Genomic DNA, 27410 nt, shown 5'->3' on the forward strand with positions numbered 1-27410 from the left:
TCAGGGCGGCAGCATACCTACCTGCCTTCCCTTCTTCTCATTTGGCCAGAAGTACCGGGCGCGCATGCATGTCGCGATAGTGCGTGTACGGTGCGATTGTGCGCAAGCCCATCTGACATGCATATGTGCACATGTGCCATGCATGCACGCCCAGTGTGCGCACGTGTGCCCAGGACTTCCGGCCAAAGAAGAAGGGGAGGCAGGGAGGTACGCTGCCGCCCTGAGGGATTTTACAGAACTCTAGAGCCAGTGGGGGGTGCACATCCCTAGTTTATATATGAAACCTTAGGACTTGTAATAATCTGAGAGAAAGAGAAAAGTACGCCTCCCTATGTTGCATGCTCTCTCAAAAATGGCAAGTCCCAGAATTCCCTGATTCCTGCTGGTATTTGCTTTGCTTAGACAGGAGTCAGTAACCAATGTGGAGCAGGAGGGAAGAACAAGCAGCAGCAGCGACTCAGAGATCCTGGGGTTGCCAACCCTCCAGGAATTGCCTGGAATCTCCAGGAATTAGCCTCAGTCTCCAGATGATTATTGAAAGCAATCCTGGAGCTCTTAATTGCTTGGTAATGTGAAAAATACTGGGGAGGAAGGGAATCTACAGGACGAGTTTCAGTCAGTGTCAGCAATGCTAGAGATCTCAGGGAAGCCCATACTTCTGAAATGGTTGACAGACCCTAGAACGTTATTCAAAATAGGCCTCTGGTCTCCCGGATGGATAGATGAACTGGCACTAGATCACAGGAACTGTGTCTAAAGCAGGCCTGCCCAACTTAGGCCCCCCAGCTGTTTTTGGACTACAACTCCCATAATTCTCAGCCACAGCAGCCAATAGCCAGGGATTATGGGAATTGTAGGCCAACATCTGCAGGAGGGCCGAAGTTGAGCAGGCCTAGAACAAAGCTAGATTTATTATGGGTACCACCCATCTCCTTCCTCCCCACCCCACTACCAAACAAGATGCAGTGTGGCCATGGGACATACCAACAGTTCGCTTTTAGGAGGTCATCCACTCCACCCCATCCTCAAAGTGGCCCTAAAACTAGTAACCAGTTGGGACCATACAGTAAGTGAGAATCTTTTAAGTGAAGCTTCTGCTTACCGTCAGAGTGAAATCATAGCAGTCCGGAAGTTCATGGTGACGAACTGTCTGGAGATTGATAGCCTTCAATTTGAATGTGAGCTGCACAGTCACAAGTCTAGAAGACAGTTTGGAATTTTATTTTGCCATTATCCACAACATGAAAGAACACAAACAGCTGATATTCCACCTCACCTATGGAAGTCAAGAGTGAAGTTGAAAGGGCTCTTCCTCAATGTCCCATTTTCCAAGGGCAGCATGGGCTCCACATAAAAGCATTCTGCAGAAAGAAGTAGACACAGACGATATGGAAGGTATTCAAGCATCTCAGAAAGTAAAGAAGAACCTACTTCTAGGAAGGACAACTGGCTGTCCCTTGGGCCTGATCTGGCCCTCAGTGGCCTAATCCATTTTAATTCAGGCATGATATAAAACCTTTCCTCCCAGTTTCACTTGTAAGGAAAAGCAATCAGGTTTTCTGTAGTTCACACAAAGGTTACTGTACTACTACCTTGTGTGTTCTGGACAGGCAAAGGACATCTACCAGTCTAGAGAAGATATTTCAAGAAACAAATGTGTTCCTCAGCTCAGTCACATCTGTATCACACCCATGAAGCCCTTACAGCTCTGCAGATGAGATCATGTAGAGAGGCTCTCCTGCGCGTCCCACCATATTATGAATGCACGACTGCTGGTTACGCATCAGTATGCCTGGTCAGTGGTGGCCCTGGCTCTCTGGAACTCCCTGCCCCTTGATCTTAGGCTTGCCCCCTCCCGGCTTACTTTTAAATGAAAGTTGGAGACTTAAAGAAAAAATTCAGTAGGCCTTCCCCTTATTTGCCTTGTTTTAATGACTGTCTTATCCTGCATTTCTACGATTTTAGAGACTCTTGTTTTACTGTTGTTTTTACTCTTATTCTTGTTTTATTCTGGTTTTTAATGAACTTTGTTGTAAGCCACCATGTATTCATTTATGAAGAATAGCGGCATGTCAATATTTTAAATAAATTAAACAAACATTCACTTTATTATAGTGCCTCGTGCTATTAGGGGAGGCTAGAACTATCATAGCCACCCACCCCATGTGAGGGAGTTGGGTGGTTCCAGGCCTTCTACCTACACACACACACACACGTCTCAATAATAGGGCTCTGTAGAATACAGATGTAGGACATTTCTACCCTAGGCTCAACACAGCAGCACAGAGTAGTTTAAAAATGCTCCATCTCTCACGCTCAAAAACTATTACATTTTCTAATGTGCTGATTCAATATAATTTTAATTATTCATATAAGTGCACACATGTGGAATAATATGAAAAAGTTCTATCTCTCAATATGAAAAAGCTTAATCCTTTAATTTCTCAGTGAACAAACTCAATAGATTTTTGAACCAGACTACTTACAGCATATCTGCCTTGGATCAGAACTATTGTGATCAGAAATATTGCTTACTACTTGTTAACCAATAACATATCTGCTTAACTTGGTTAATAACCAATTAACATACTGGTTTGCTGCTTGTTAACCAATTAACATACCAATTAACACCACAGCCTGTAAATCACACTCCTTCCATAGAAAGTCACAGATATTCTTCCTGACCCCCGCCCCGATGCTTTTACAACTTCCGTATGTATTGCTTTAGAAACAGGTTTGCAATCCCAACTTCCACTTAGGATGATTCCACAGGTGTCAGATAATATCCAAGGTTAAGCCCAAAGTGCATGTTGATCACCAGTCTGTTCAGATTACATGACTGGCATCTGAATTGGGGAGTGGCAGGATACTCCTATACAATACCAGTCTCTCTTCCTGTTTTGATGAAGCAGCCAGTTCCAGCTCTGATGCAGATCCACATTTATGCTGCATGGCCACAATCCAGAGGATTACTTTATGTGTGCACATTTTTCTCCTTGGTGGGCTAGTTCAGATGATACCATCCCTACCCATGAAATCAAGAAGGGGACATGCCAAGTGCGCACCCATCAGAACATCCTCCACTGACATCCCACTACCAGCCCAAGCACGTCTTTTTATCCAAATGCTCCCTCTACATATGCTTGTGTAAAGGGCCCATTAAGATTAAATGCCCCCACGCAATAAAGGAATATGCTGGGAGACATATCCCAGTACACAGGGAGGATGTCCAGCACATCGGGATGGGTATACAGTCATCCCTCGCCAACCATGAGGGTCCAATTCCGGGAAAACCTCGCGGTTGGCTAATTCGTGGTTGGAGAGCCATTGAAATCAATGGCAAACAGGGGGTTAAGGGAATCGTCATGAAAGGACTGCAAAATACAGTTAAAAGTTGGGGGAAATCCCCCCCAAATCACCAGGAATCAGTAAGAGGAGTGAAGAGGACCCCCCCAAATAACCTCCTGATGCCCCAAAATGACCTTGACCCCCCAAAATTGTGAGGGGAAAAACCCAAACTGAAAAAATCATGCCAAACCACAGATACTCAGGTTGTGGTTGGTGTGGTGAACTGCCGCAATTTCCCAATCACGGATACTCAAAACTGCAATTGGGAAACCCGCGGTTGGTGAGAGATGACTGTACTTATCCCTTCTTAATTGTGTGGGTGGGGACAGTATCATCCAAACTAGACCATAGAAAAGAACCTCCCTGTTCATGAAACACTGTGAATGCTTCCCTATATATCTCAGGACTCCACACCTTTATCAGTGATGTGACTGATGAACAGAATACCTGATACTATATATTATTGATTACAACCATTTTTTCCCTTCAAAACTACAACTTTTTAACTTATTTCTCTCACACACAAAGATTTGAGTAGTTAGGAATGTCACCAGTTTCAATTTCTGGATCAATATCAAAAGTATCATTTCCAGGGGAGATGGTTCCACGCTTGTAGAAGTACTGGCAAATAGCCATAGCGGTCTCTTCAGCTCCTCTCTTTTCATAGGCATGATTTCCAACAGATATGGCGCGCAGCTGTAAATACTAAGCCAAAAGCAACAGCCAGTTAACCAATAAGGTATCTGAGGACCTTATGAACATTCAGATCAACATGTGAAGGCTATGATTAATGGTTACCACCAGGACAGATTTAGGGTTGATTTCTTAGCAGGGTTTGAATGCAGTTAAAATTGTATGGACAACGTGTTAGGAGTGCGCAGTGCACACTGAACTGTTCTAGGTAGTTTGGTTTGAATTTAAACTGAATTTGAATTGAACTGCTGGTCCGCAAACCAGTTCATTAGAACCAGCCAGCAGTTTGGTTCGTCCAGCTGAGCCAGGTTGAACTGGTTCGGCCTGGTTTGGGATGCTCGTAACGAGCATCCAGGTAGGGTTGCTTGTTATAAGCAAAAGGGATTCCTGACTCTGAAATGGTGGGCGGGCAGGCAAGAGGGCACCTTACCTGTGGTGGCTCCTCTCGGCCCCGCCAGCGCTCCCACCCTAGTAGCACATGCTGGAACTGGGCCCCTGCCAGCAGGACCTAGAGGAGCTGCTGCCACTGAGGAGCCGCTGCTGCCGTGCCACTGTGGGTAAGGTGCCCTCTTGCCCCCACGCCTGCCCTTTCAACTTGCCTGCCCTTTCAACCTTTGCTTGCTGGTTAGGGATACCCTTTGCTTACCAGATTTCCCTTTACAAGCCCTCTGAACTGGGCCCAGTTCGGTTTGAACTTAGAACAGGCCCCTTTTGGTGGGGGCAGTCTGGTTCAAGTTCAAACCGGCTGAACCGGGCCAATTTGAACTGGTTCTGCACACCCCTACAATGTGTGTGAAATGAGAACCAACACTTTACAGGATGTTCAATTTGCCTGTTTCCTATAAAATGCTTAGGACAACCATGGGCAATGGCTTCAGCCCACTGAGAAACTTTTCATAGGCAACTCCAAAACACAAAACCCTGCTTTTGTTGTATTATTAATTACAGAAAACAGATTTATTTGCATGTGTTTGTCAAGCTACCCATTTCTGTTCAATTGTCCAAAACTGATTTCTGGAGCAGCTGTTTCATTTTTAAAGCTTTACTTAAATGTAACAGAAAATTTCACGCTTGTGTAAAATGTCTGCAGTTGTTATACAGACACAATAATAAAAGACTTACCTGATTTATTGCAAAGGAGATCTGATCATAGACATCCATTTGTGTATACACTGCATAGGTGTCATCCATTCTATCTGTATAGCCTTTCAGGAAGAGATGTTTAAAAGCCACTGTGTTTTCTTCTTTAAATGCAACCACCATTTGGTTGCTTAACCCAAAAATTACGAGCTGAAAGCAACACACACAAAAACTGGTGATGGCATTTAGATTATAGGCAAATGTAGATATTAGCAGGTTCAACATTGTACCTCTCTCTACAATGATATAATCATTCATGCATGCACAGCTAGAGCCAAGTCTGTTCCGCATAATTTCCCTAAATGCCTGCTTGAAGGCAGTAATGGGCTGGATGGGGAATAGCATACTCATGTTGAATTGAAGTAAGATGGAGCTACTGATTGTGAGGGTCAAACCCCAAGAGATGGTTTCGATCAGCCTGTTCTTGATGGGGTTACACTCCCCTAGAGGTTTATAGTCTGGGAATGCTCTTGTATCCCAAACTCTCCCTGGTTTCTCAGGTTGAGGCAGTGGCCAGGAGTTCGTTCATTCATTCATTCATTCAATTTCTTTTTATCAGCTTTGGCTGGTATGTCAGCTATGCCCATTTCTGGAGTTAAATAGGGTTGTGCATGGAACCGGCTGGCACCCCATCGAACCCCTGGTCCGGTCTGGTCCTGGACCAGTCCGTGAATTTTATTTATTTATTTTTTAAATTAAAGTATATTTAAAATACCTTTAGCCCCTACAGGGGGCTTGCTGAGGCCGCGAGGGGTGGGGGTCCGTGCGGGTTCCCTCTCCCGCCACCAGCTGTCCTTATTTTGGCAGCTGCCTCGCATGTGCCAATGCCCTCTGCGAGGCCATGGCCTCGCAGAGGGCATTGGTGCATGTGCAGCGGTTGTCAAAATGGCAGCTGCACGCTCATACAGAGGTCCGAAAGGGCTGAAAATGGTCAATTACCCGGCCGCGGTGGGCCGCGGAGGTGATAAGGACAGCCGGCGGGGGGGAGAGGGAACCCGCGCAGATGTTAAAACCCCCCCGCGGCCTCAGCAAGCCCCTCGAAGGGGCTAAAGGTATTTTAAATATACTTTAATTTTTAAAAGAAAAGAAAAGAAAATTCATGGACCAGCCGGAACGGATCTGGCGGTCTGGTTCCAGTCCCACGGAACTGGGGGGTGGTTCAGTTCGACCCCAAACCGGTCCGCACATCCCTAGAGGTAAATAACCTTAAAACAGTGGTGCATATGTTGTTAGCTTCCAGGCTCAACTACTGTAATGCACTCTATGTGGGGCTGTCTTTGTATGTAGTCCAGAAACTACAACTGGTCCAGAATGCGGCAGCCAGGTTGGTCTCCGGGACAACCCAAAGGGATCATATTCTAAATGAACTGCACTGGCTGCCAATATGTTTCTGAGTAAAATACAAAGTGCTGGTCATTATGTATAAAGCCCCAGGGGTGGATCCAGGGGTGGGGGCAAGGGTACAGTTGCACCCCCTGTGAATTTAGATCCAGATTAGCAGTACCTCAGCGGAGGCCGCGACAAAAAAAGGGTTAACTAACTTTACTTTTTGCTGCTATTCCTGCTCTCTGCCAGCAGGGGGAGCAGCAGCAAGCAACAGCAGCCTGATTTGTTATCCTGCGCTCCTCCCCTACTCTGGCCTGCCTCTGAATGTACTGCAATTTGCCACGAGGGGAATGGAGTTGCTGGCTGCTGAGCTTGTCTCCCCACCCCCTCACCCCCGGAAAGTAAAACATAAAAACCCCAACCCTTATCGGTCTGTTTTGTGTGTGTGTGTGTGTGTGTGTGTGTGTGTGTGAGAGAGAGAGAGAGAGAGATTAAGCAAGCAACCCCTTGCTTAAACCATTGTATTCCTCTTCCCACCCCCACCCATGTGTGTTTCACACGAAGTAATCTCAATTTGTGTGCATGTGTTTCTTTGTTTGTGTGAGAGTTTTACACTTAAAAAATCTTTTCCAGTTCTGAAGCAAAATTGTAAGAAAAACCCTCTCCATCCCAACAATATATATTCTTGTGGAAAATATGCTGCTTTTTTAGCAACAACGATGGCTTAAATAGCAAAATATGAGAAAATGGTTATTTCTCAAACATTTCCCCCCTTACAATCATTACTATTTTATTTTGCTTTGTGCTAGTAACAGTAGCTCATATACAACTTACATATTAATAAGCTTGTAATGGACTAAAATAGCCCAACCTTGGAGAAGCCACTGCCAGTCTGTGAAGACAATACTGAGCTAGATAGACTAATGGTCTGACTCAGTATATGGCAGTTTCCTATGTTCCTAACTTTTTGAAAGTAGCTTCATAACTTGCTAAAATGAACATTAAGCCTTCTCCACCACCAAAAGTCTATTTTTATACACTTGCTTCAAAATAAGGTTTTGCAAATCAGATCTCAAAAAACTCATTTTAAAAACTCTCTTGCCAATGAAATACTTGGTTGTCTTTCAATCCTATGAAATTGGGGTAAACATATATGCCATTCTGCTGTCCTGTTTGAAACCAAATTGGTGGCTTTTTATTATAGACACACACTATACACACTGTATATACACTGTAGTGTATAGACATACACTATAGTTGATGCTTTTTGCTTAAACAAAATGAAAACTGGACTGCTTGCTGCTGTCATAGATGTAAAAAAGCTGAAAGTCCTGCAGCAGGTTTCATGACTGACTGGGGAAGTCCTAGTCTTAACACTCTAATCACTACACCATACTGGTTCTAAACAATGTGTGCATATTGATTGGAGGAGGAAAAGGAGATTAATTGTTAGCAGTGAAGTAAACTAGTGGGGAGGAGAATGTTGGATACCTTTAGAAAGCATGAAACGATTTAATTATCAAAATGTGGGGAGGCTGTGGGCCCCAGGCAGACTCTCTCGGCCCAAGCCATGGATCTTTTAAGTACCTAGCAACACCTCTGTAAGGGAAAGAGGAAGCGGGAAAAGTGGCAGGATGATATATGCAAAATCTGGTATCGGCAGGTATGTTGTTCAGAATTTCATATATATATATATATATATATATATATATATATATATATATATATATATAAATTCAATATTCCTCTGAGTGTGTTTTGGTGTAAAAAGTAGTGCATTCAGCTAATTTAAATGGCGGGGCAAGGGCCGGGGGAGAAAGGAAATGAGAGAAATGGGCAAAGAGGCAGACAGAAAGTGGTGTGAGGTGGGTATGAAGTGGTGTAAGACTATGTGCAGCTCCCCAGAGGTTCGTCAGAATCCAATCTGGCCCTCCGCCAGATTTGAGTTTGACATCCCTGACCTAGTGTATTTGCAAGAGAGAGAAAATCCAAGGGGGTAATTTCATCCTGGATCCGCCCCTGTAAAGCCCTGAATGGCTTAGGTCCACGGAGGCATGGATTAATCCAGAGACAGAAGGCGTCTGCCTACAGCGGCAAAATTCGAGGAGTGGTGGCAGCAGTAGCTGCAGGGAGGGGGTTGGTGACCGGGCGAGGGGAAATTCATCCCTCTTGCCCCTAAAGATTGCTGGCGGTGGAATGGGGCACAGCAGTGATGGGTGGCTGCAGCTGCTGAGGGGGGAGAGCCATAGCGCCCCTTTTTTTAACCTCTAAGCCCACTGTGTGGGCGGCAGCAGTGAATCCAGCTCCTTCCTCCTCCCCTCCTGATAGCTGACTGAATGGCCAGGGTCTGCCACCAGCAATCATTAGGGACAAAAGGAGAACTTTCTCCTTGCCTGGTCCACTGCCATGGCTTTTTTCAAATCAAAGTAAAAGGGGGGACTTTCCCCTCACCCCCGCCGGAGTTTTTCTTCTTCTTTTTTAAGGGTGGCAAAAGCCTTTTTGCCTATGGGCAGCAAAAAGGTTAATCCACTCCTGGGTCCAGGGTATTTAAGACACCACCTTCTTTGTCATGAATCCTGCTGCCTATGAAGAACATCTGGGGAGGTCCAGTTATGGTTGTTGTGGGCTCATCTGGTAGCAACTCAGGGCTGGGCCTTCGCTGTGGCTGCCCCAGGGCTTTGGAGTGCACTCCCTGTCAAAATAAGAGCTTCTCCATCCCTGATTGCTTTTAAGAAGACCCTTAAGATACACCTGTTTCCCCAGGCTTTCAGTTAAAATTAATTTTGAACTGTTTGTTTTATTCTGTGAATTTTTTTAATCTGTGGAACTGGTGTGTTTTTGTTTTTATTCTGTGAATTTTTTTCATTCTGTGAATTTTTTTAATCTGTGGAACTGGTTTGTTTTTATTTTATATTGCAGTTTGGACTGTATACACCACCTAGAGCTTTCCCAGACAGCAGGCTTTACCACAGGGTTTCTGCGAGTTTTTACTGTGAGTTTCAAGCAAAAAAAAAAACCACACACAATGAAAAAAGTGGATTTTTTTTACTCCGGATATAAATTGGGCTACACTCTAACGTGCGATGAAAACCCCAAATTGTGTGTGAACTGCTCCCTGATAGCTCGCAGGGATTTGTGGGTAAATTTGGCTGATATGTGAATGCATACCACTGGGGAAACCCAAGTTCAAATCCCCATTCAGCCATGATACTAGCTGAGTGACTCTGGGCCAGTCACTTCTCTCTCAGCCTAACCTACTTCACAGGGTTGTTGTGAAGAGAAACTTGAGTATGTAGTACATCGCTCTGGGCTCCTTGGAGGAAGAGCGGGATATAAATATAAATAATACATACATACAAGCCGGGTGTGAAAAACTTCCTAGAGATGTATATATCAGATGGTATATAAATATGATAAACAAACAAACATACATTAGATATGGGAATTTGTAGGATCAAAACACAGTGGCAGCAGCCACCAGAAGAGGAGCCCCAGTGCACCTAAATGCAGGCTAAGCTAAAGGAGCCTGTGTGACATCATGGTTAATATCATACTAGGAATGGGGAGACAGGGGTTCAAATCCCCATCAGAACAAGATCTCTTCAGAGAAACTGAAGCTTTCAGAAGTTTTATTCTTCAAAACAAAAGTTGCTGGCCTAACCACACATTGGTACAGCAACTAACAATGAGATTCCCTTAGGCAGCAAAGGAGAAAACACAAATTAAAACAACAAAAGGCGTCTTTTTGTTACTCCACCAGCCTCTCCCATATCTTCTCCCTTAGTACATGATGATTTCATGGCTTCCTGCTACATGGGCACTGTAGATCAAAAGCCTACCTTTCCCATTGTTCAGATTAATGAGCTTTACTCTTCAGAATGGAGGAGCATAGCTGCTCTATCCAACCACTAACCACTCCCCAATTCTACTTGAAATAAGAAAAAGGGTGTGGGTGTGTAATAGTTCCTAGCACTGACTTAACACAGCAAAATAGAATTACAGTACATCCCTCTTGCTCTTGGGAGCAGGAGATAGAAGTTGTTAATATTAGGTTCTGAACTGAGCATATAGAAAGGGAAGGGTTGTTGGTGCTCCTCCTATTTTACAATGTCACAATCAAGATAATCTGTGTTTATCATCACCCAGCCTGATTGCTACAAAGGGCAGTAGCTTCCTCACCTGTTTAATATATCATTCTCTTGTCTACTGTAGCACAAGGACACTTTTTCACGTTAGAGCTACACTATTCTCTTTGAGGTAGTTTGGTGAAGATGACATGGTAAGATATTTGTATATTCCTTATTCATTACATATTCTTCACACTATAACTCACCCTCCATCATTTCCCAGGCAATGAGCATTTACTACTAGTACATTTGCTGCCCAACTGCAGGCAATGGGTTTTCTGGTTGACATACGGCACAAGAGTATGGCAGCCTAATAATGTCAAATTTGTGTAGTTTGTGCAAACTATGTTGCACAAGTGTAAGCCTATTGGAAATAATGGGCTTACTCATGTGACACAATTTGCACAAATGCAGATTAGGCTAACACACTCTTGTGCAGTATGTCAGCCACTGTAATTTCAAACCTAACATCTTTAATTCTCTACTTCCACATAGAGCTTATTTTGTCCATAATCTTGCTGACCCACAGGGCTGAAGACGGACCAGTAGCTATAAGACTGGCCCCATGTATATGTCCAGTCCTAGTATCTGAATGAAATGATTTTTTCCAAAAGCATTCATGATATGAGAATGTTTGGGCAATTTCCCCTTTAATGAATTTCAAGGTTTAAAACGTTCTCATCAACAATGGCCCAGTTCAGACAATATTCTGATGAGCCCAATCGAGTCACATAGGGGAGAAGGGTTGGTATGCACATCTCCCCTTCATCGGACACACCACTGCCGTTACTAGCAATGCTTTTCTACCAGCTCCCAGAAGCCCCCTCGCTTGTGTTTGAGTCTCCATGCTTGGAGATCTCACTCTGGACATGCTCAGGAGCCTCACAGCATTGTGAGCTCTCCGTTTGTGGCACATGGGGACAGGTCACAGTTGACAGTGGCCCGTCACCCCTAGATTTGGCTGCTAACAAGCAAATTGGAAAGGGGAGCAGATGCACACCCTCTATCTGGGATACCCTAAGCAGACCCCAGAAGTTAGCTAAAGCAGGTTAACTTCCAGCTAGGGCCATTCTACACTCAATGAACTGCCTGGGCCCCTCCCCAACTTTCACAAAGGATAGCAGCAAGCGAGTGTGCCAGTTAACTCAGCAGTGCCACTCTCCAGATCGGCTTTCTTGCCTAGCCTGATCTGCTCAGTCATCCTTGCCAACATAGGAACCTGGTTCCACAGAGGAAGCACCCTCGTGGATTCAGCTCTGTCAACTAACCCCTCCAACCTTTTTGCCCCTGCCTCTGATCGAGCTGTACCTGAGGAACGAGATCCTTCCATTGTTCCAGGATCTCTGAAGTCTCTTGGTTCAGATCAGGAGATATGAACGTTTGCCCCTCACTGGGCCCATCTCTATCCCTATTCCTTTTTTCCTAAATCCATCACCTCCCTCTCTAAAAAGCCTCTTTCTCTTGCCCATCTGGGAATTTATACAATTAGGACTTCAAGTTAAAATGCCTCTTTGCCACTGAACGTATCTTTAGTAGCAATTTTTAACCACACATTTCTTTCTACTCTACCCCTCCCTCCAATAAAAACTTGATTTTGAAACTTAAATCTTGCCTCAGTTCAGTCATTTCCTGGGTCCACAACTTTGCGCAAATTCAATCTGACATAGAACTGTTCCTTTCTGAGCTAATTTCCCCACGCAAGCCCAAATGCAAATTTAGGTGTGTTCACCAATCACCCTGGAACAGTTTCATTAACACTGCCTAACTGCATGAAGGAGCAGTTTGTCTGAACCACCTTTCAATGAGTGCTACTATGAATCCTACTATGAGGTCACCCTGTCCTCTCATGATTAGGAGACAGCAATACTTGTGCACTCATGCTCCTGTCCCATGTGCCTGAGAGGGCCGGACGATGTATTGCCCAAATTAGTTCCCCTTTTAAATTAAATTTTATTTGTTTAAATTTTCAGGTTTCAATTAGTATTCCAAGTAGTTGTGGAAATATATTTCTCATATAAGAGAAGGCGTTAAATCAGTGATCACCACTTCAGCTGCAATAACTTCTTAGGTCTATAAGTTCCAATAACAAAAGACTATTAAAATCAAAGGGGGGCATGTACTTTCTCCCACACTCACCTGGATGGTAACCATTGCTATTTTCAGAAGCTGTATCCCAAGCTTCCAAGGCTTTCTCCCTCGAGCCCAGAATTTTTCACATGGGTTCATGAAGAAGAATTTAAGTTTCCTTTTCAGCTGATCTTCCAGAAGCAATTCCTGGCACATCGATGGACGTTGCTTGTAGCTGTATTCGTCATCATGAGAACTGCAGCTGCTTACAACCACTTCAGGATTTTCCATTGCTGGAATGTAGAAGCCCCTGGTTAAACTGGAGATAAATTAGCAATCCTGGAATGACTAACAGAAACTATTGCACAGGTGGCTATGAGCATGTCTAAAGCAGGAGCTTGGGCTAGTCTGCTTAAAGGGAGTGTTGGCAAATTACAGTCCAGAAGTATCAACTGGTCAGAAAATCCATACACAGACCCATCCCATGTGCCAACTAACTCAAAGGATCAAACTGTTAAGTTACCAATTAAGCACAGCAGAGAAGGATCCATTCCTTAAGAGTTGAGAAAAATTAATTCACCCATGGTTCCCATGTTTCACTCAGAGAAAGCTCTATTTTTAGAACCAAACAAAGGAAACATTTTCCATAAACACAACATTTTTACAGAACCTATCATTTTTCCCATTTCTAAAAAAGTTGTGGATATGTCAGAAGATATGTAAAGTTGATTTCTTTAAAACCTAGACGTCTACAAACATGCTTATTTGGATCTTATCTTTAAGTCATATACCACGCACTATCTGTTCAGAGCATGATCTGTCTCCCACAGCCAGTGCTGGCCCAAGACATTTTGCTGCCAGAAGTGGAGAAACAAATGGAGCCCCTCTCCCTTTGTTCTCTTTGGCTAACAGAAAAGGAAGGAAGGTGATGAGGGAGGGCGTTATGATTATACTGTGCCTTCCTGCCTTCCTCTGCAAGTTATTCATGGGGAGAGTGATGGGCGGGTTGCAGTGCTGACCCCGAAAACGTGCCCCAAATCTGCCACCTGAAGTAGCCTGCTTCATAGTATGCCCGGCCCTGCATGTCTCCAATTGAAGTGGTGTGATCTTGTCCTGATTCTCACAATCATTATTTATTATTATATTTATGTATTTATTTATTTATTTTCTATACCGCCCTTCCAAAAGTGGCTCAGAGCAGTTTACACAAAGAAATAATAAATAAATAATCTAGATTTAATAATGTGTGTTGCAAAGTAAGCCTAATTAATTAATGAATTAATTAATTAAATTAATATTAATTATTAAAATTATTAATTATTAAATAAATTAATATAATTAAGTCTAATTAATTAATTAAAAGTTAGCCAGCGTCGTATAGTGGTTAGAGTGCTGGACTAGGACCGGGGAGACCCGAGTTCAAATCCCCATTCAGCCATGAGACTTGCTGGGTGACTCTGGGCCAGTCACTTCTCTCTCAGCCTAACCTACCTCACAGGGTTGTTATTAAGAGAAACTTAAGTATGTAGTACACCGCTCTGGGCTCCTTGGAGGAAGAGGGGGATATAAATGTAATAATAATAATAATAATAATAATAATAATAATAATAATAATATGCATCAAAGGGCGAGGAGAAGAAATGGGGCATGATGATGAAGCCCCCAAGTCCAGCACTCTGTCTTTGGAAGGAGTGCAGGAGCTTTTATGCAGACTTGTCATAGAAATTTTTAATTAGATTCTGCTAGGTACAGAACAGATTTCAGGTTGAACTGAAGCAGGAGCAGATGGATGGATTTGTAGAGCCCAGGAAACATTGTTATACCAGCCCTGCTGGGGGGTGGGGGTGAAGCCCAGAGGATTAAAGGGTGGGATCCTCAGAAAATGCTATGTCAACAGCTATCCATGCATTGAGTATGCTTAGCTTCAACGAGGATTATTCATGTAGCTCATTCCCTGCTGTAGCTCTACATTTTGCCATATGGGGGGGGGTGCACGCAGGAGAGAGAGATCCTCTTCTCTGCCAATGCTGCAGAGGTCAGCCCAGAGGCAACATATCACCTTGTCCTCCTCTTGCCAGCTGAGCACTGGCACAGCTCCGTGCTCTCCTCCCTGGCCCCATCCTCAAGGTCAGAAACTGATGGTGACACCACCCCTCTTCCCCCTCACCTTTTGGGTGCACACTCTGGGGCTGGTGCACACCGCTGCTTATTCCTTGCTGCATCAGGCAATGCCTATTGTCTCTAGTTTTGCTGGCTCTGTCCTGTCTCTTGCTGCTGCCATGGCACACTCCCCTCCATCACCCCAAGCAGACAGGCTTGCTAAAGGAGGGGAGAGTGCAGCAGTGATAGTGAGAGACAAAGACCAGTAAAACTGGTGGCAGCGCACTCTGCCTGAAACAGCAAGGAACAAGCAGTCATGCGCTCCATCCAGTCCCGCAGCAAGGGCAGAATTCATGCTCGAAAAGTGAGGGAGAAGAGGAGCAAGGTGCTTCTGGCCTGACAGGTGACACTGGTAAGGAGAGAGCAGGCTGAGATGAGGAACACCTCACAACAGAGGTGAAGTTGGGGCGGGGGAGCAGGTGGGTGGGTAACATGCAGGCGGGTGGGTAGCGGTGGGTGCCCCACAGAAGGAGGTGGGGCATCTGCACTTGCCGCTCCGTGGTGCACCCTCTCCCTGCGGCCGTTGACTCTTCTTGCCTCATGGAGAAGCTGCCCGTGGGCCAGCATGAACACAGTGCTAGCTAGTGACCCTTACGGCAAATGCCAAGTTGTCAGATGTCCCTATCCGTTCCTGTACTGAGGACTACCAGCTCCCAGGACAAAGGAACTATAGTGACTGTTCTTCCCATTTCTTCAAAAATATAAAAACTAGCTGTTGATCAGATCCGTCTTAATAGCTAAGACAGGCATTCCTGTAAGGGTATTACTGTACTGACTTTTGGAATTTTGCTAATAAACCAATGATTTTTGTATATTTTGGAGAATATCAAACTGTGGGGTGGTTCCCCCTTCAGTTAATACGAGAGAGAGCGCTTGTGCGCACAGGACTGTCCTTAGAGAGCTCCTGGTAGGGTGTGAAATCTGGGGCAAAACAGCCAATGTGGCGTCCCTTTCCAGTTGATTTTAATGGGGATTAAAAGCAGAAGGCCCAAGGCAATCATCCTGCTTGCCCTGCCCTAAGGACAGCTGTGTGTGTGTGTGTGAGAAATTGCCAACCTGGCAATCGGTGCCTGCAGTTGCTGAGTGGCTAGCTGGGGACATGCCCACTTTCTCCAACTAGGTAGCAACAGGAGAAAATGCCCCTGCTTATCCTAGCCTTTCTTAGCAGCCACTTCTATTGCCAGAGGTGCAGCTAGGTAATTTTGGAGCCTAAGGGCCTTTGGAGGTCCTCCCTCCCCTGCAAATTAAGCATATCATCATGCTTGGCTGGGTAACCACACCACACCACAGACTAAGGGAGGGGGCTGGGGCTGTGGAGGCCCTCCAGGGGTAAGAGCGTCTCTGTCTATTGCTGTGTGGTTGCCTTTACTCAGACCTCAGTGCAACACAGCAAATGGCAACCCAGTTCAGAAGACCCATTCAGAGACAAGTCATTGAGAGCCAGCAACTATCCAAAACAGTTGGGGAAACTGCACAGGAAAGGGAAGTACAAATACTTGGAAGTCTTGGTATACATGTGGGCAGGCCTGGATTGAGGTATGCTTAGGTGATTCCCTGAGGCTCTAGGATGGGAGGTGGAATTCCAGGCATATCAGTTATTTTCAAAATAAAAATTCTATAAGACTACAGACAATTTTGTTTTTATTTGTTTATACATAGCAGAAAGACAGATAGACTTGTAGGTTCATGTGTTCATAGGTTCATTTATACAACAGGGATGAATCACACATGCAAATTGTGCATCAAAGTTGTGAAAGAGATTATTAATGCAAACAAACAAAAATTAAGGTATTTAAAAGCTGAAATAGGTGCCAGAAACTCTACTTTCATGGATCTTTGTTTGATCTAGGGCTAGTCCTGCAAACGGATCCTGCCCAATACTGAGAGCCCCAGAAAGTAGAATACATCTAAGAAACACCTGAGAAACTCTGCCTTAGTGGCAACATCTTGTTTGCTCTGTTCATAACAACAAATGTCACAGAGATGCTTAGGTCTTGATACACCTTTCTTTCACCTCCCTCACCCCTATCTCTTGCACAGAGCATGTGAATTATTTAGAGTTTTACCTGCATGCCAATAGTAAGTTAGCAGGCTACCCACACTAAATTTCAGGTCAGATGTAGTCCAGTCCTAAACACATTTACTCTGAAGTAAGACCCACTGAGTTCAATGGTGCTTCCTCCCACATAGGTTCCCCATCAAATTCAGAGGGACTTACTCTAGTCTGGAAGACAGACAGAACCAGATCATATTTCTCACAATGCACCTGCCCTAGTAGCCTCAGGTCATTTACTGTCAATATAGAAGACAAGAAGGTCTCAGTCTGAAAGCAAAACCTATACATATGGAAAATCAGTAGCTTACTACAAAGTAGAAGCTTCAGTTCTCTTCTTGCCATTCTAACATCCATAACTAAAAACAGATAAAGCATATTTCGGCACTAGCATATTGCCATAAGTGAACTGGCTTCTGAAATCATCATCACCACTACCACCAACATCCTCATCCTCCCTCCCTCAAAAAAATGCTAACATTTAAAAATTCACAATTGTACTGGAAATGCTTGACAAACAAGCAGAAGGTTGCCGGTTCGAATCCCCGCTGGTATGTTTCCCAGACTATGGGCAACACCTATATCGGGCAGCAGCGATATAGGAATATGCTGAAAGACATCATCTCATTCTGCACGGGAGATGGCCATGGTAGACCCCTCCTATATTCTACCAAAGAAAACCACAGGGCTCTGTGGGTGCCAGGAGTTGAAATCAACTTGACGGCACACTTTACCTTTTACTTTTACTTGCCCCAAACCACAAGACTCTGGAAAACTTCCAAGCCATGACTTGCTACACACTACAGCTGTTGGAGGCAATGTAACTCAGTGTCACATGCCACGCCATCAATTCTCACAACAAGAACTAATTTTCTGCTACATTTTATGGCTAGAAACATGAGAAAGTGTGTAGCACAGATAGGAGCAAAGAAGTTGCTAAGTGATCACCTCATAAGCTCACCCAGGTGTATCCTAATGACTGCAATGAAAAATGGCTATGGTGCTGATCTGAAGGGCTTCCTAGGGCTTACATGGAACGTCCCTGGTTTCCACATTTTCTGTCACCATGTGAACTAGAAACGTTTGTTGCTATTAAGTACAAGCATATTGCTATTAAATCTAAGCCATGGCCCAACAGGTAACATCTTCTGCATCACCAGTTTCTTTAAGATGACTTAATATAGGCCAGGTTAAAGCACCACATTTATTTTTAATATTGCAAACTGCTTTGGGTGCCTTGGTCAAGGCAGAGAGGCAGTACTGTATTTCCCTGAATCCACGACTAGCCCCAGCCCCCGCCGCCAGGTTCGTTGATGTTAGAAACTGGGGAGATGGTCTTAAATTCAAATTCCCTTTCCTTTTGGGTAAATGCAGTAATAATCTGTATTTGACCTCTATTTTTAGGGGATCATCTTAAATACAAAGTCAACTTCTATTTGGGTATATGAATGAATGAATGAATGAATGAAATACTAGCCATCCACTCTTTCTGCAGCATGCATGATTTTATAGATCTCTATCATGTCTCACCTCGGTCACCTTTTTTCCTAAACGAAAAAGCCCCAGATGTTGTAGTCTGGCCTCATAAGGAAGATGCTCTATGCCCCTGATCAGCTTGGTTGCCCTCTTCTGCACATCTTCCAGTTCTATAATGTCCTTTTTGAGATACAGTGATCAGAACTGCACACAGCACTCCAAATGCAGTTGCTTCATAGAAGCACAGAATTTTAGGCCGGGAAAAGGCAGGGGTCTTCTAGCCCAACTCCCTGACCAATGCTACAGCTTCCCTGCTAGATAGGTGTACAGCTTTTGTTTGAAAACCAGAGAAGCAGCTCCATAGTCACACAGCTCTTACAGTTAGGAAATTCTTCGTAATGCCTAAACTAAAGCCGCTTCCTTGTAATTTCAGCCTATTGGTACTAGTCCTGTTCCTGGGAGCAAAAGATAACATGTCTGCTCCTTATTTTATGTGTCGGCCCTCCAATATTTGAAGACAGCTATCATATCTTTCAGTTCAGTTCAGTCTTTATTATGGTCTTTGACCAATAACACAACATTTAAAACAATATAAAATTTTAAACATAGCCATATTTGATTTAACCATTAGCGAGCAGAGTGTGACGAACCTGTATTGTAGAACAACAGAATTTTGCAAGTGTGTGTGTAATAGACGAATTCACATCTATTAGCGAATATCTGATGTAGAATTAGTCCAATCAACCTGGCAGATTATGTAAAAGAGGGTCAATTAACCTTCACCTAAGATCTATATAAAAGACACACCTCAGGAGCACATGTACAACTGACTTAATCTCATCTGAGTTACAGGGGCAATATCTCTGCTCAGACGGAATTCTACTCTATCTACCAACCAAAAATTCTGAAAGGAGAGCAATCGTATGGGCTCTCAAAAAAGCCCATCTATGTTTGGGTAAAGTAAGGAGAAACAGATGATCTGCTGGGCGAGCTCTCATCCGACCACTGAGCAGGTGGAATGACCTAGATGTCCTCGAAAGGTCTTTCTGAAACTCAGTATCCCAGATCCTTCATTTAATAAGTTCTTTGGCCCTGTCCAAATCCACAGAGAGAATTGCCTCAGGTGAAAGACCATAGGTACAGAGATTCCTAACACAGTTCTCCCACCAGCTTGAGCAGTACCTATCCAAGGGAAGGAGACCAGAAGGCAATAAGTTGAATATTGCCCAGTTTATTAGTATTAGATACAAAGCAATGGCCTCTATCGACGTAACACCCACTTCCAGTCTCAGAGTGGCATTAGAAATACATTTGGGGGTCAGATATTAAGAACCTGGCTTGGACCCACTCCAGGAGGGAATAGTTAGCATAGGGTCCCAGCTGTGCCCCACATAACATTTGAGCTATCGACTTTGCCTTGAATAAGTTGATGGCAGCTGGAATGAACATCCCTCCTTGCTGCCCGTGGAAGCTGAGAATAACTGATGTACTTCTCTGTGCCTGAGCAGCAGCATAACTGATTTGGGCGGTCTTCTCCCAGATTCCTGAAATATGACCCCCAAATACTTAAAACATTTAATGTGCTCAATGTCATGATTGTCAATCCTCCATTTATATGTTTTCTTCCTGTTGGAGAAGGCCAAGACTTTGGTTTTTTGATTATTAATATCCAGTTGCTCTTCAAGAGGAGAGCTGCTCCTCCTGAACTAATATTAGGAGAGCTGGTATTGTGGTAGCAAGCATGAATTGTCCTCTTTGCTAATTAGGGTCCGCCCTGGCTGCATATGAATGGGAGACTAGACGTGTGAGCACTGTAAGATGTTCCCCTCAGGTGATGGAGCCACTCTGGGAAGAGCAGAAGGTTTCAAGCTCCCTCCCTGGCTTCTCCAAGATAGGGCTGAGAGAGATTCCTGCCTGCAACCTTGAAGAAGCCGCTGCCAGTCTGTGTACTGTAGACAACACTGAGCTAGATGGACCTATGGTCCAATTTAGTATATGGCAGCTTCCTATGCTCCTTGCAATAGAGGCTAAGGACTTAAGAGCTCTTTTCATCCCCACTTGTGACTGAGACAAAAAGACTGCATCATCTGCATATAAAAGTACAGGAAGCCGTCTATCTGCCAACTTTGGGGGGGTGTATATCTAAGCCCTGCAGGCCCTTGATTAAAGAATTTACATAGATATTGAACAATGAAGAGGCCAAAATGCACCCTTGCTTGACCCACCTAGATGTCCCAATTGGCTTGCTATCATATTGTCTCTTCCCCAGGCTAAACATACACAGCTCCTTCAACTATCCCTCAATGGACTTTATTTCTAGATCCCTCCCCATCTTTGCTTCCCTCCTCTGAACCCATTCCAATTTATCAACATCCTTAGGAACATAGGAAGCTGCCTTCTACTGAGTCAGACCACTGGTCCATCTAGCTCAGAATTGTCTACACAGACTGGCAGCGGTTTCTCCAAGGTTGCAGGCAGGAACCTCTCTCAGCTCTATCTTGGAGATGCCAGTGAGGGAACCTGGAACCTAGATGCTCTTCCCAGAGTGGCCCCATGCCCTCAGGGGAATATCTTACAGTGCTCACATGTAGTCTCCCATTCAAATGCAACCAGGGCAGACCCTGCTTAGCAAAGGAGACTTGAACACCATATTCCAAGTGCGGTCTGACCAGCACAGAAGAGACTATGACTTTTAATTATCTCTGGACACTATGCTTCCATTAATGCAGCATAAGATTGTATTTGCCTTTTTAGCAGCTGCATCACACTGCTGGCTCATGTCCAACTTGTTCTCCACTAAGACGCCTAAATCCCTTTCACGTATATTGCTGCCAAACCAGATCGGCCCCATGCTGTGCTTATGCATTTGATTTGGATTGCCCAAATATAGGACATTACATGTATCATACTTTGTTACAATAGAGGACTATGGGACTATGCCAAACCCTTCTTGGAAAGGGGGAGTTTTGAAGGAAATAAAGGCAAAAACTTGCCCTTAGATCTCTAAGAATGTTTTATTTATTACATTTTATATCACTCTGCTTCCATGAAATTCAAGGCAGCATACAAGGTCCCTCCCTCGCACTGTATTTAATCCTTATAACAACCTTGTAAGGTAGGTTAAGCTGAGAGAGAAAGTGACTAGCCCAAAGTCTAGTCCCAGTGAGTTTCATGGGTGATGAGTGAGTTTGAAACTGGATCTTCCAAGTTCTAGTCTCAAGTCCTTGACTTACCACATCACACTTAGCTCTCAAAACCTATGCTTCTTCCAAGGAACTCTGAATAGCCTCATGACAACCCAGCCAAGTAGATTATAATGAGAGTGCATGACTTGCCTCCCAGTGATGGTCCAAAGTGAGTCGTGCTCCAAGTGCTGCCTTCCCACATTCAAACGGAACACTTGGCAACACCATTGCAACACATCACACCATTAAAATCCACCACAAGTAAGGCTTCTTGCAAACCCACAACCCTCCTTGGATCACTGGAGGATTGCAGATCATGTCAGCCACTGTGTGCAGTACTGGTCACCATATTTCAGTTGAGCTGATGGTCACCGGCTTGGATGGCTTTAAAAGGGGCTTAGACAAATTCATGGAGGACAATCTATCAATAGCTACTAGCCTGAGGCAGTGTTCCCTCTAACAGGGATGTCCAGATGTCGTTGACTACAACTCCCATAATCCCCAAGCAAAAGCCATTGCAGCTGGGGATTCTGGGACTTGTAGGCAACAACATCTGGGAAACCCCGTTAGAGGGAACACTGGTCTGAGGGCTATAGGCCACGGTACTGGACTAGACATGCCTTGGGCCTGATCCAGCAGGGCCATTCTTATGTTCTTCAGTGCTTATGTGCCATTCCACAGACGAAAAAGAACAAACAAACAAAAAAGCCCAAGAAATAAATGAAAGGCTCACTCTTCAGTGAAACTTGCCTTATTGATGTTGTTCAAAGAAGAGCTTGCCCACTCACTAGCAGATACAGTTGTACAAAGGTTATCTCTTTCTTCTACAGAGAGAAGCATAAAATAACAACTATCTAAATAGGATGGCCTTCACAAAAAAATGTTTTATTGCCCAAGCAATAATACTGTATAGCTTTTATCACATTTCACTGAGTTGCTTACAACAGTGATAACAATTAGGAAGCATCACCTCTCCCGGCAACATGATTAGTGAAACTGTCTTTATAGAAGTTGCAAACAAAAATAGCATTAGCATCCTTACAGAAATTATGCTAAAATCAAATGATAAAATTTTAGGCTGCTACCTTTAATAAATTAATTGGTTACAGTAACTGATTTTAAATGTTTTGAATTATCTAAAGTCACTGCCATAATCAGGCTTCAAGCAGCACATCTCTTTAAAAATAAAAAATCTTAATATAAGTATTAAATAAAACTGCAGGCGACAGGCCCCATCTGAGAAGAAGTATTCCCCTTTACTCTCACACCAGACAGAACACCTTTTCTAAAATGATGCTGGCTGCATCAAAACTGGTACCATCGAAAAGCAAATACTGCACGCCCCCTCCCAGTTAGTGTCTCGATCATACGCAAATACATGCAAATGTGATCAATTAGAATTAACCAATTAATTGATTAAAACTAATTCGATTACTTCAGATTCATGTAAGTAGGATGACAATCCTTGAATGCATCAGAAGCTTTACTATAGGTGGGAAGGGAAAGGTCTTACTCTGAACCACATAGCTCATGAGGGCAGCAGGGCTCAGCCTGTTTCCAGTGCCAGCTTTCAATTCTGATTCACCTGAAGCTAGGCGGAGCCTCTGAGCATGTACAGAATCTTCCTAATGTCGCTGTATGAAATGAACTCTTAAAGGCATTCGAGACTAGAAACCAGGCATAACCTTCCCGGTCTCTTTCGTTTCATAGTACGCTTCGGATAATGGGGAAGAAGCTAATTGGAAACGCGTCGGTGAGCGTCTGTCCACGCCTGCCTCCCGCCCGAGTTCCATCATTGCAGCTGCTCTAGAGAAGGCACAACGCATGATCCGTCTCCACAAGAGAGGAAAGTAAGTTCCCCCCTGGTTTCTCCGACCGGCGGGCTCTCGCCTCCGGAGCGTTTCCCTGCGAGAGGAGTGCCCCGCCGGCCGGCCAGACTGACCTTTCGAAGGACAGCGAGAGAAGCAGTGCTGCAGTTCGTAGGCTGAGCCGATGACGCCTCCGCCGCCTGCTGCCATGAGTTCCCTGCCTCCCCCGACTGGTTTTCTCCTCCCCGCTCCGCTCCAGCAGCATCAGTTAACACAAGCCTACCCTGAAGACGGATTCCTTTCAACGGCCGCGCCGCCTTCGAGAAGCTGCCCCTTGGCAAGGGGCCGGCAGGAGGGATCCGATTAGCAGCATCGCTGCAAAAGGACACCTGATGCCCGGTGGCGGCGAGAGGGGCAGCGCACCGCCACACCAACTCACCTGCAGGTCAGAGGCGGGGGAGTGCGCGTTGTCAGCTCAGCAGGCGGCAGCCGCCGCCTCCTCCTCCTCAGTGGGTATCCGTTTTCATGGCTGCGTGTGTGTGGATCTCAATCCGTCCTGCTCGCGAAGAAGACGCTTCCCCAGAAGCCTCGACACGCTTGTGGCGGTGAAGCTGCCTCGGTGCAGCGACTGCAGCCGCTGAGGAAGCAGCACGTGACTTAAGACGGGTCCTGCCGCATCAGCAGCCTCAGCCTCCACCTCCCACAGCCTAGGCAATGCGATCAGAAGAACCTAGAGCTGTGTTTCTGCGTGCACACGCTCCCTCCCGTCCCGCCTCCCTGCATCATCACACAAGACCTGCAGAAAGCCGCTGATTTTTCTTTAGCTTGTACAAATTGCTGCCGCAGACCTGTGGGATCAACTACTACATCAAAACCTTACCTAGTATTCCCGCCCCCCATGTCTTCTGGATCTTGACTGATATACAGAGCAAGGATGCACCGATGAGTAGGGAAACAGCAATTTTGGATGCCCTTCCCTGCCTCAGGATATCCTCTGTGCCACCCTAACGTATGTTCCTGAGGGTTGTGCAGTCCTTAGGGACATATTTTCAGGTAGCACAGAGTGCTGCTTAGGGAAGGGTATCAAAAATGGTCTCACACACCCTGATGGGGACACCCTGACCCCAATATTACCCACCCAGAATTGTGTAGAATTCAGGCCTGTGTCTGAATTCCATTTTATTAAGGTTTCAGTTAATGCCTAAATTCAGATGAACTGAGCAGTGCATGACACCCAGACCTCATGACTGCCTGGTAAATGATTTGTGTGAAGGCAGGGGCAATCTAGCATTGTGTATTAGAACTTGTGAAACTCACAAGAGACACAATAGGTCTTGCTTGATTGCCTGCCTCACACTGCTAAAATTAACATGCTTTCAGGTAATCCCCTACCTCTGCTGGAAAGGATGCTTCTGCCTCGGTCAAATGTATTAACTAGCCTCAAACCATGCACCCCTTTTGTTGCTACTTTAAACATTCTTTTGTTATAATTACACGCTAGATAGATATACACAAGAAGTAATTTAATTGCTGTCTCACACAAATAGATCTGATTCTTTCACTAGCTCCTCTGACTTTTAACATTCTTGGGACAAAGTAGGAGAAGATGTAGATTTGTTTTGGGGAATGACAATAGAACAATACAATAGAGCAATAGAGTTTTCCCTGACTGACCAAATATCCTGAGCTAATTTGATAATTAAAAGACAGTAGCCCAGGGGCATAACAAGAATGGACATCAAAGGGAGAAACAACTACAAAAATGGAGCAAGCCAAACAGAGAGCCAGCAAGCTTTGCCTAGCCAGCAGATCTGTGCTCAAGAGCCATCCCAGAGTTTGCTGCTGAAGCTGCAGGACTAAAAGTAGGAACTCTTTCCATGGACAGGAACTGTCGGTGACTTCTGCTACTCAGTAAGAAGTCAAGACTTCCCAGCCATGGTGCTCCCGCTCTCCACCTTACTCTGAACAAACTACCACCAGCCTGCTTGAAGCTTGTACCCTACACTCCTGTTCTCCAGCACCCATGTTTCTCCTCCATCTGAAACCTGCATCGCTCTCAAGTTCCAGCAATGAACAATTTATTTGAAGCCTTCTTCATGAACCTGGTGAGATGCCTATTTAATGCACAGCCTAGCCTGCTCCCCATTTTCCTTCTCCCTACTAATCACTGCTACCCACTTTCTAAGCCTTCTCTTCCTCCTCCTTTTCTCTCTAAATGCGTTATTAGGATTTGTTAAACAGCTGTAACTATTGATTGCACACACATGATGATAGCCAGGCACACTACAACACCTTGAATCAGTAACATGTTTAATTTTGATGACCTGTTTGAATTTTAGCCTGATGAGCAACTTTCTGTAATAAAGCCCATTGATTATTTAGGAGTGTTTTTGTTTTGGTCTTCTTTCTACCTTTGTGCCCAGACTGTACATGGTTACCATATAAAAGAACTGGTCACTTTGTGGCACTAGTGAAGCCTGTCTAATTTCATATGCTAGTTCCTGAGCATATCTAGCATACAAATTAGGCTTGGTTCACAACAACCCCTACACCTGCAGCAGGGTGAAGTTAATTGGGAATGGGAAGTTCTGTTCAGCTGCTTGCTCACTACTCCAGTACATCCTTGTTCTGTATGTTAACCCTTATCTACCACTTAGTAATTTTGCAATCCTCTCAATTTCCTGTTCTAAAATCCAACAGGGAAACTCTGTAATGCTGTTACAATCATCACACAAAAATGAGTCTTGTGGCACTTGAAGGCTTACAGATGTATTATTGCTTACTTGTATCATCAGTAGGCCTTGCACAGGACGTGCATATTTTGGCCCCACAGCTGACAATGCTTCTGACTATAATAGATTTTCTCTATAACTCTGTGTGTGACACACATCTACAATTGATAACACTTAGTGCATTTGGTGAAGTGTACTCTAGTCCACAAACACTTATTTAATTAATTACATATTTTTACTCCAACTTTCCCTATTAACATAAACACATGGTGGCTTACAAGAATGAATAAATAACATATCAATATAGAAAAACACTAAAGATAATAAACACAGCAGACTACAAGAACCAATTTAACTGATCTGATAAAACAATAAAGAATCTTGTAGCAACTTAAAGGCAGACATATTGATTTCAGCATCAGGTTTCATGGACTGCAGCCCACATCTTCAGATGAATGAAGCTAAGCTGAATTATGAATGAATTATGCTGAAATAATCACAGTGGTCTTTAAGGTACTACAAGACTGTTGTTTTTGCTGCAGTAAACAAACATTGGCTACCACTCATGAAGCTGATCTGACAACATAATTCAAACACTTAATAGAAGGTAAGGAGAGGGAGTTACATAACTGTTGGGTAGTCACAACTAAGAATAACTTTCTATGTGTCCTTGCTGTTTGGACTCAATGCAGTGATGAAGGTACAGTCAAGAGGGCACTCTTGATTGATATTGTCATGATGGAACAAAGGAGAGGAGACTTGTATAGGGCCCACACTGGTCAGGGTATGAAAGGTTAAAAGCACTTCAAGTTCTGCTGAGAGGACAATAGGTAGTCATTGTAGAAGCTGAAACAGTGATGTGTTGTTCTCTGTATGCCCCTTTCCCAACTCCCCCCCCACCCACATTTTTAATATCCTGCTCTTCCTCCAGCTCCAAGGAGCCCAGAGTGGTGTACTACATACTTAAGTGAAGTAGGTTAGGCTGAGAGAGAAGTGACTGGCCCAGAGTCAATCAGCAAGTATCATGGCTGAATGGGGATTTGAACTCGGGTCTCCCTAGTCCTAGTCCAGCATCACTCTAACCACTATGCCACGCTGGCTCTTGGTGGAGAAGGCAGGCCACCAGATTATAGGAACACTGAATAGCAATAGCACTTACATTTATATACCGCTTTATAGCCAGAGCTCTCTAAGCGGTTTACAATGATTTAGCATATTGCCCCCAACATTCTGGGTACTCATTTTACTGACCTCGGAAGGATGGAAGGCTGAGTCAACCTTGAGCCCCTGGTCAG

At 44.4% G+C, this 27410-nt stretch overlaps 1 protein-coding gene across 7 annotated transcripts in view; it reads right to left on the reverse strand.

The window, feature by feature from the left end:
• Positions 1-27410, reverse strand: part of MCOLN3 (mucolipin TRP cation channel 3) — a 45239-nt gene that overhangs the window by 15553 nt on the left and 2276 nt on the right. For 2 of the 7 annotated variants that reach the window (XM_053242801.1, XM_053242800.1), the window contains exons 1-6: positions 23518-23638; positions 12771-12994; positions 5164-5331; positions 3900-4053; positions 1277-1361; positions 1103-1199 (exon numbers count right to left, since the gene is read on the reverse strand). In XM_053242801.1, the coding sequence (XP_053098776.1) occupies positions 1103-1199; positions 1277-1361; positions 3900-4053; positions 5164-5331; positions 12771-12994; positions 23518-23593 (804 nt within the window). In that variant the 5' untranslated portion in view covers positions 23594-23638. Of the gene's footprint in view, positions 1-1102; positions 1200-1276; positions 1362-3899; positions 4054-5163; positions 5332-12770; positions 12995-23517; positions 23639-23822; positions 24151-24263; positions 25554-27410 lie in introns of those variants that run through there. The other 5 variants (XM_053242797.1, XM_053242796.1, XM_053242799.1 and 2 more) reach the window with 5 other exon arrangements.

Source organism: Hemicordylus capensis, chromosome 4 (genome assembly GCF_027244095.1).
Source record: "Hemicordylus capensis ecotype Gifberg chromosome 4, rHemCap1.1.pri, whole genome shotgun sequence".
Classification (NCBI taxonomy): Eukaryota; Metazoa; Chordata; class Lepidosauria; order Squamata; family Cordylidae; genus Hemicordylus; species Hemicordylus capensis.